We start from the raw sequence: 10,168 nt of genomic DNA, 5'->3' as shown, positions 1-10,168 counted from the left end.
TGTCCGAGCCGGGGCTCGAACCGGCAACCTTCCGGTTACAAGAAGAACTGCCAACTCTTTGAGCCATGTCATCTGAAACTCGATGAAAAGAAAATAAAGTTTTTAAGTAAATTAAATGACTATAATTTATCTTTTTTTCTCTTCTCTATTTTCCATCTTACTTCCACTGAGATGTGGCATATGGTTCTTCAGCTATTACTATTTGTCATGCTTTTATTTATTTTCATTGCAAAGGTTTCAGAGGCTCACATTTCCGGCCTATCCTAAGGGAGTCCTGTTTCCACATTCTCAATTTTTTCCAGAAGTGATTTGTAGAGTAAATAAGCATGTTATTCTAAGAGCAGCCATATAGCTGTCATTAACATGCTATAAATTAGCCCAGTTACCAGTACAGCAAGGCGATATATAGCGTGGAAATCATTACTTTCTTACTGTTCCCACTCTTATAATTCAATTATTAGTACTCTGTGTTTGCTAATTCTTGTAAGCCAGTTATAAGCGTGTATTTTTGATTAATCTTTTTAACATATCCCCGAAGAAGGTATAGAAAACAGCTTTGTCATTTAGATTTTTTTTACCCAGGCATAATATAGATTTTTGTTTATTAAATGCTCAGAAACATATGACACAGACATTACTAAATATCACTGATCAACCTTAGTTTGGGAAGGCATTTCTCTTCTTGATCTTTTTCCTTCTATTTTTTTCTCAGCATCTGATTGTGTACTTGATGATATTAAACACAACATGCTTATCCCCTTTCACCACCACATGTCACATTTGTACACATGGTTCTCTTCACACATGGAGCATTCCTTGCTAACGACTCACTGGAGGTTAGCAGCAGTTAGACGGCAATGTGTTTTCCATTTGAACCACGGTTCACTTAGAAACTGATACTGGGTGATGTCTCAGAACCTGCCCATGCCCCTTGTGATCTGAATAAGAAGAAACAGATTAAACTTGAAGGAACAAATACAAAGATTAAAGACTATTACATTCAATGTTGATTGGATAGGAAATATCAGGGAGCAGGTTTGTCTTTTCTGATGAATGTAATATACATAGAATATAAGTAGTGCAGTTTTTTTACATTTAAATTCTTTGTTATTTATTATATGTTATATTAGATACATCACTGCTGCTTTTCTATGACTCTCTCTGCATTCATGTTTGTAATGATTTCACAACACGCTTTGGTCTAAGAAGTGCCGCCTGATCAGTTTTGTAGCATTTCGCTAAATTAACACAAGATTCTTTCCACTGAAGAAATAATCATTTAACATCAATAATCAATCAACATTCAATCAATGGCCTGGCTCCTAATGCCCATAGCATAACATTGGTCTCAGCATGTTTGACAGATGATGTGATATTCGTCAGATCACAAGGTGTTTATTTACTTTTCCATACTTTTCCCTTTCAAATATTCTGATATAAGTTAATCTTGGCTTCATCTGTCCTCCAGACCAATTAGTCCAGCTGAGATGGTCAGGGCAATCATTCTTTTTAAGAATGTACCACGGTGTTGATTTGTCCATTCGTAAAGTTGACCTAACTCTGATTAAAGTTTTAATCTCTATCATCGGTTTATTTGGGGCTTTCAGCCTATTGATGGCCTCCTTCAATTTCACTGATATTTCTTCAGACCCTATAGTGAGAGTTCTAGTGGAAAGCAGTCAAGTTCAACACTTGCATTCGAGTCCAGATCTTTTATCGGATTAATTTGTCATGAAACAACAATGGCCTCATCTCATGAAACTGCTTATCAGTCTATTGTTCACTTACTTTTGTGTGTCTGGAAATGAGTTAAAGCTGAAAGTCTGTGCCTCATTGCATATTGATTGTTTGATTTGAAATCCACTGTGATGGTGTATAGAGGCAAAACTATCAACTGTATCGTTGTCCAAATACTTTCAGAACTGATTTAATTCGTCACATATACGATGTATAGGATTATTCTTAACAACTCACAATTCTACCTCAAAAAATCCTGTGGCATTGCAACATCTGTGCATCTCTACACATAACCAGGTGTTCAAACAGCTTTTCATACAGTGCAGAAATGATGCATATGCCCATGTATCATTGTGTATATAGTAATATGTCACTGTAGATTTAGCTGCATTTTTCATTTTGTTCTATTTATTATATCAGATAGCTATCACGCTTGTTCTGTTCTGTTCTGTTATAGTCTATAGAAATCTAATAGATGTTTTCCAACACATACAGTGCATGAATTCCAACAAAAACAATTCATTTTAACCATAAGCTACACTAATCTATCACAATATTTTCACACTTGTAACACTACCACTGAGTTAAGTCCATAGTGGCATAAAGTCAGTGAGAACCAGTGTGCTAGCATGTGTCGTTTCATGCACCATTATTCTGTTGTATCACTCACCAGTAAGTCCAGTTGTGTTGACAGGCTGACGGTTTCTATTATGATAGTACCACGTTACCATTTCTGCACTGACCACACACAACCCTCATAATTCATGCTGTCAGTTTGATGAAGGAACTAGTGCAGACTTTATTTGCCCCCTTTTTAGTACCCTCTGAGCACTTATTGCTCACTGTGCTGAAACTGTTAAAGCCTTCAGCAATCAGTCTGTCTCATTTGGCTTGAGTTACATATCAGAAGGATGTGGCACTGGAGAAAAAATGCACAGGCCTTCTCCTTCGGACAAAATGCAAAACAATACATTGTTTTTCCAAGATCTAACCATTCTAAAATCATTAAGATACATAAATATGAGCACTAAAGTCTAAAAAGTATTACCAAAAGCTTAAAGTACTATACTGTTTGCTCGTGCAAATTTAAAGACAGAGAAAAATAGAAAGTAGACTATGCCACTTAAAAGCATATTTATGAAATTATCAACCCATATGATTAAATAAATACAAAAATTAATAATTGTCCTATATATTCGGATAATTATTTATTTAATTGGGTACATCTAATTTCTAATGTGCATATTTGTGTTTGTGTGTTGTTGGATCAATACAGAAGATGAGTGCCTTTAAAAGCTTTATTATTGGTTTTACTGCTTGTCTGCAGTAGGTTTTTAGCAAATTCACATTAAGTACAGAGCAGTATATGTATTTGTATACAAGGAACAGTGATTTTCAGATGTGTACAGCTCAGTCCTGGTTCTGCTATGAGTCACTATGAGCTACATTACCAGGGATTTACCCTCAAAAGAAAGCCTTTTACGCACAACCCTCATTTCATGGTTACTTTTAGCCCTCAGAATCAACAAATATTATTCAGGGGAAAGCATCCATATTCAATTGTAGCTTCTGATAGAAGGACACACATACATTTTATTGTGTTTACCATCTTTTGGTACAATGAAGAAAGAGCTTTCAAGGAAGGTCATTCTATTGTGGTGGATATCATTGAGCAAAACTATTAAACTAAAATAATCCCCTTAAGCATCATAAAACTAAAGCAGAGAAGAGGCCCTACAGTTTTTCAAGTGCTCTGGTTCCTGCAGTTTCCAAGAAGAAAAAGACTTAATTTACCAGATTAAAGTTTATATTGACAGTTTCGTGTGAAACATTTTGTTATTGGTCAGGAAAGCTTGTAAGGTTTTAGGCAAAGAGCTTTAACTCTCACATTAGCAAATGAGCTGGTGCAAATTTTTAAGACATTCAAGACAAATGAGGCTTAAATCACTCTATCAGCCTAGTTCCCCCCTTGAAAGATGTGCCTTTAGGATATATAACCTATGCAGTGCAATAGTATATCACATACACACATGTAATAGTATTTATGAATATTGGTACAACTATCGGTTAGTGGTTAATATAACAGATTATTAACCGATTATATATAACTGATAATTACATATAATCGATTAATGACTTATTTAGGAAGAATGGTTTTTAATTAAATAATCCGTTAAATGTTTTAGGAAGGCAAAATACTCTCATCTTATTACAGCTAGCAGACAGCTGATTTAGCTTAGCAGGCAGCTAGCTTAGCTCACAAGTTTAATCAATAACAAAAGAAAATACCGTAGATTACCATTAGCCACGTTTATTTTTCTAGACAGTATTTCAACTACATTTTGTTCAATTTGCAGAAAGGCCTAAAGTTAAACAAACAAACATGCAGCTTATGTAAAATTTAAAACCATCAATAGGAATGTATAGACGCAGACGTGGACGTTTTCCCGCCATTGATTTTTTTTTCCTTTTGTAGGTATGTGTAAAGCTATATTGTATATCATGTGACATTGTTTGACTTTGTATTTGTTGCATTTTAATGTGTTCACTGAATGTGGTGGATACTTTGGCTGCGAGTCTAAGAACCAGTTGCTTAGCATGAACTGGAACAGCTAGCTTGTTTTGCATTTCTCTCTTTCTATTTCCATTGAATTGAAAACATGAAAAGTTTGTTTTTAAATGTGTGATAGAAATTGAAGGAGCTTGGCTTGACTGGTCTAGTTCTGTCTAAAGATAATAGCTGAAGCGGTATGGTGCACAACCTCCTGCAACAATGAATCTAGTTATTTTTAGGTTTTCCCAGAGGCAATACTTGTTCCTGTCTTTGTAGCTTCATTTATTACATTCCATATAGTAACAACCATTGTATCGCTCATGGCATCTAATTCTTAGCAAGAAAGGGGATAAAAATGTTATATCATTGTTTCATTTTAGTATTGTTTCTTTAGTGTCCCTAAAATCTAATCTTTTGAATGATATTGCAGCTTATTATTTTAATTATGCTTTAACCTAAGGGTTACTTGGCTGGGTGTCTAACTGGAGCATTAGAATCTGTTTAATCCTGAACTATATGAAATGTAGATTGAATTTAGTCTTTTTCTTTATGTTAGTAGAACTGAATAATTTGTTAACTGCCTTAATGAGGCGTGGCTGTTCTTTTGTTCCTTTTGTCAACAGCCCTAGAATTGTAATATAGTCCTGTTCACATACAAGTATTATACAGTGGCCACTTCCAGGCTTTAACTAAGATAAAATGTAGAAAAACACAAATTATTTACAATTGAAATCAATAAAAAATAATATTTACAAGTTACAAAAAAATACAGTATAGCTAAAAGCAAAAATCACATTAGCCGCCTGGAAAGGCATTTGTGATGCAAAATGTAAATACATGATTACACATTTAAGTGCTACAATCTATAGGACAAAAACAGAAATATAATACCATGTACAGTTGTTATTTGAGAATTAAATACAATAACCCTTACAGAGTAATGAGAATACCTTCATTTAAAGTAACACTACAGCATGAAGCTCAGTATGCTAGCGATTAGTGACAATCTGTACTCAGTAGCAACTGAGGTTGGTGAGGACGAGGATTTTATGTAGCAAGCTAATTAATCCTTCAAAGATTCTCCAATGAAAAAAAAAAATCCAAAGAGTTGAAGCTTTAAATATCAACATAAACACAAAATTGAATATGTTTTGATAAATCCTAACCAAGCTGGCAGAACAAAACACAATGCAGAGAGCGCATAATGCACTGAAGAGATGAATGCATACAATTAAACAGTCTAATTAATGCAACTGCCGATTCCTGGGTTTCCCCTTTACATTTAAGTAATCCAAAACTTTTCCACTTGCCCTTGTCTGAATTCATCCCACATCCTTCAACTTGTGTCTCCACTGACTTGCCTTTTATCCGGAGGTCATTGTTCCCAAACAAAGAAGAAACTAGACACCCCTCTTCTTTTTTTCTTTCTCTGTCTTATTAGTCTGTTTGAAGGATTGTCAGTCGCGAGAATCATTGCCCTGGATAAACACAGTCTCCTTTGTGTTTTTGTTAGTTGTAGGGTGCTATAACAAATCAAATAATAATGTAATATCACAGTTAAATGAGACACCCTGAGAAATTAAGAGAAAAAATTGAAAATCCTGTCATTTTTCTTTTGCTTCCTAATCATTTACAGCAGTTTATTTACCGGATAACTGGCTGACAATGAGTTGCTACTTTGTGCATGCTGTTTACTGTTAATGTAGTATTTCATTATCTACAGCGCAAATTACAAATCATATAATTGTTAACATAATTAGGCACACAGATATCTAATATTGGCTACTATTAATGACAACAAACAGTATATGGTCCCTTTGTCACACTGTTCCATACCATATATGGCAGGATCTGATCATTTCTGTGTCCTGTACTATGAACAAGACTGTAAATGCATACATGAGCTAACTGTGTATGCGTTTGTGTGTGTATATGTACACTACATGCATGCAAACCTAGATACTGTATTTGGGTATCTATTTCAAGTATGTCTATATCTGGCGTGTGCATTTGCCTGCATATCTACATATTGTATACATGGTTGTTACTTGTGTTTTGAATTCCAGGTCTTTCCCTTTTCTGGGTCAGCATGGAGTCTGTCTCTGAGTTTCTGTTATGTAGACAGGTCTGAGCACACAGGCTGGAGTCACGTTGCCTCCATCAGTGACCTGGCCCCACAGTCAGCCCCAAAGTCCAGGCAGTTAGCACTTGCTGGGGGAAAAAAGGAGTTCAGAAGCCGATTAAGAGGAAGCTGACACTGAGATAAACGCTACTGCTCCATCTCTTAGATCTAATACAAATATTTAAAAGGACGGTAAAAGTTTTTTTTTCCTTCCTTTTTTTTGGAAAGAGAACAAGTTCATTGAAATGTATCCAAACATCACTTCCTCAGGTTGTCACATTTGCAAAGATCCAGACATTCAGTGGTATGCAGGCCTCGTCCAGTAGGAGTAACAGGTTCAAGCCATTTGTCAACTTAAATTTAAACAGTGTACTTAAACATGGCATTAAAACAATATAACTTGTGAGTTAGTGTCTGAGGAAAATCTTTGGTAGCAGAGATGGGAAAGTACAACACAGACTTATGAAAGGGTAGCAATGGCTGGATGAAGATAATATTAAAGATGCAGAGGACCAAACTGGAGAAAGAATAAGAGTCAAGATTTAAAGAAAAACCTTAACTTCAGGCAGGTAGATATCCAGTGGAGTAATTACAGACATTTGTTTTTTAAGCTTCTTTCTTTGCAAATTTGCTGTATATTTTGTGGATAAATGCAGATTTGGTTTCACATAGCGATATCTATCTGTCAGTGTTTGTCTGATTCCCTGTATTATCCCTTAATTTGACATGATTTTTCTGGATTCACAGCACTGGATCATCACTGTGATTGGTAGCTTCATAAGTGAATATAGCATAGAGGAATAGGAGGCCACAGAGGAATATTTTAAGGTTCAGGTGTTAACATGTGAAATCACTGTTGAGCTTTAAAAATAAACAAAAATCACACTACAGAAGTGGCTGTTGTTTTGGTGGCAGTTGGGCTGAGCACCAGGCTCTGAGCGACGTCTTCACGATTGATTTTGCGCAGCGCCGTGCACAGAGCTTCGATGCTGGCACAGTCCTTTCCCGCCCAGTCAGACAGGAGGGCACAGACCGGATGCTCTTCCTGCTGGAAGGTCGCGATCCGCTCCTCCTCGTATCCGAGAAGAGCCGCCAAGCTGCTCCAGTCGCTGTCGTGCATGTGGTCGCAGTCTTCTCCGTCCGCAGCCCTAAACAGCAGCTTCTCCACTTTCTCTCTGGTGTGGAGGGGAAGAAGCAAACAAGGCTCTTCATCGATGTTGACGACTGCAAAAGGAAAAAAACAAACACAATTATGCATTTTTATTTAAGTTTAAGCACACAGATAACAGCATAATATCTTATTGAACAAAGAAAATATTTTATTCACTTGATGTGATCCACAGAGCGATGGCAGCTGTGCACAAATAACTACAGGACTGTGAGTCATCATTACTAATCGGATTACTTTCTAAATATGGTTTTTATGCAGACAGTACATTCTTTGTCAATATCAGTGTCAAACAACAAGCTCTGATTCACTTTTAATGGCCATTAAATGAAGAAAATGCTTCTTGTTCCCAACTTATTCACCTTGCTCTGACAGATCATGGTTTTAGGACTCATCACTTTGTCCTGTGCAATAATAACTCCGTCAGCAAGGGACTTCACTCTTTAATATTTATAAAAGCGGTCTGTATATTTCAGATGGCTTTTGCGGTTTAAGTAAATTCATTGCCCTACAATATCTCAGGAGTGCCTCATTAATAAAATTCCCAGAGCTTGCCAAACTAAAATGACTTATTTATGGTTTCATGCCTTTACTGGCAGCCAAACTGCAGTTTGTACAGCCAGACTGACATAGTGTATGGTGTTGAATAGGACAGAAAACATTATGATGACACTCTGACATCACTTCATTTTTTTACTATGAGCTTTTTGTGTAAAATTTCTTATGATTTTGAAAGTTTTGTGAGGTTTTGATGATTCTGATCTTTGAACTCCATATGATAATTAGTTCATCCTCATCCGTCAAATCCCTGATTGAAATAATTATTACTGCACAGGTCCAAGTGATGAGTCCCAAAACCGTGACATATAAGAGCAAGGTGAATAAGTTCAGAACAAGAAGCATTTTCTTCATTTAATCCCCATTAAAGAAGAATCTGACAAATCTGCACAGTCTGCATACAAACTATAGAAAGCAAAGGTTTGTTTCGAATTTAACCTTGTAATGCGACACGTATCATATTTGATACATTAGTTCTTGTGAGGTTCTGAGACCTCTACATCATCAATGTAGAAAAAAATGCACAAAAAATGCAAGATTTAGTAATTATAATACATTTTTATTGTCGGAAGGTTCAATAAACAATCCAGTGTAAAAAAAAAAAAAGAATTTTCTGTCAATTGTCTAATGGTTGTTTACAGGGTCAAAGAAATGTACTCAGAGATATTCCACTTATGAGAATGGGACTAACAGAGTTGATGCCTTCAGCTGTTCACCTCTATGTGATTTAAAAATAGATCACATGGTTTCCTTGGCTGATTTTTAATTAAGCTCTATTTATTTTTTATTTTCATTTAACCTTTATTTGTTCAGGTAATCTCACTGAGACTCAATGTCTCATTTACAAGAGAGACCTGCTTCTAAACTGAATAAGCCTGTGCAGGCTATGGGTGCGCCTTACAAGAAGTGAACATTAACATTTTAAGTAACTGCTTTGCATGTACTACAAGAAAAGAATCCATCATTGGTCCCAATACTACAGATTACACTTTAAGATATCAAATCTACTTCTAATTGTGTTTTTCCAAATATAAACAGGCTTTTCAGGACCTGATCTGCTAAAATAACACTGAAGGTCTGAAGGCTTCATCGCTGTTGTAATCCTCTCCTGCTGATTTGCTACAGTAAGTAAGTTTTCCTGAGAGGGGGGAGGGTGGGCCTCTTTTCGTAAGACACTGACCCTGTTTAGGGTGCAGCCTACGGTTTATATACTTGCACTGAAACCCAAATTTCTGGTTTGCTGTCCATCAGACTTATCATATGTTTACACCCAGTTTAAGCACATTAGTTTGATAAATGAGGGCTATCGTGTTTCTCAGCGCTATGACAGCGGCCCCTGTGTCGTTATACTGTGGATGAGTTTTAACCTGTTTGTGCCTGATTCTGGCCCTGCTGCTCCTGCAGACTCTGGCTGTCCACAGAAATGCCGCTGTCACTGTGTAGCTTCTCCCCCTCGGGTGACGGGGTCTGGTTCGGGTTGGGGGTGCAGTTGTTGGCTCCTTGCTTATTCTGCTTGCAGCTGTTCCACCTGTATGTGAACGAATCAGCACAGAGACTCATCATACCAGAACTGTTAACACACAAACAAGTTTCCTCTTTTTAAATTATGTTACGTACACAGCATATAATCAGTGAGCTGCAGCTGGATTATAACTGTATGGGTTCAGTATGAGTATCTTTCACGTACACTGTTAGAGCAGGCCTACTGTGTTGTTGTGTGTCTCCATAAGGCTGCAATATGGGTGTTTTTCTCATTTACCGGAATTTAGCTCCTTTATTTCTATTGTTATTCGTGTCTTCGCTGGACATAGTGTTTACCAGTCTCATTACCCTTTTAATAAAATCTTATTAATATTATTTTTTTAACCCAAACATTTTCAGCCATTTCTTGGAATGATACCATTTTCATGTAGCCATTTATTCTACAGTAAATATGAAAGTAAAACATAACAGATCTCATCATAGCACAGATGACTTCTGCACTAACCTCTCACAAGATTTTGAGGAAACTTGACCTTGAGGTCAAGGT

At 36.4% G+C, this 10,168-nt stretch overlaps 1 protein-coding gene across 1 annotated transcript in view; it reads right to left on the bottom strand.

Annotated features, from left to right (window-relative positions):
* Positions 1-5,035: 5,035 nt before the first annotated feature.
* Positions 5,036-10,168, bottom strand: part of ngfrb (nerve growth factor receptor b) — a 43,817-nt gene continuing 38,684 nt past the window's right edge. Inside the window, exons 5-6 of the mRNA XM_005753523.1 lie at positions 9,507-9,667; positions 5,036-7,637 (exon numbers count right to left, since the gene is read on the bottom strand). Of these exons, the coding sequence (XP_005753580.1) occupies positions 7,294-7,637; positions 9,507-9,667 (505 nt within the window). The 3' untranslated portion in view covers positions 5,036-7,293. The remainder of the gene's footprint in view (positions 7,638-9,506; positions 9,668-10,168) is intronic.

The sequence above is a fragment of the Pundamilia nyererei genome, unplaced genomic scaffold (genome assembly GCF_000239375.1).
Source record: "Pundamilia nyererei isolate P.nyererei 1_Seehausen unplaced genomic scaffold, PunNye1.0 scaffold00435, whole genome shotgun sequence".
In the NCBI taxonomy this organism is placed as follows: Eukaryota; Metazoa; Chordata; class Actinopteri; order Cichliformes; family Cichlidae; genus Pundamilia; species Pundamilia nyererei.
This window is presented reverse-complemented; position numbering and strand designations above follow the sequence as displayed.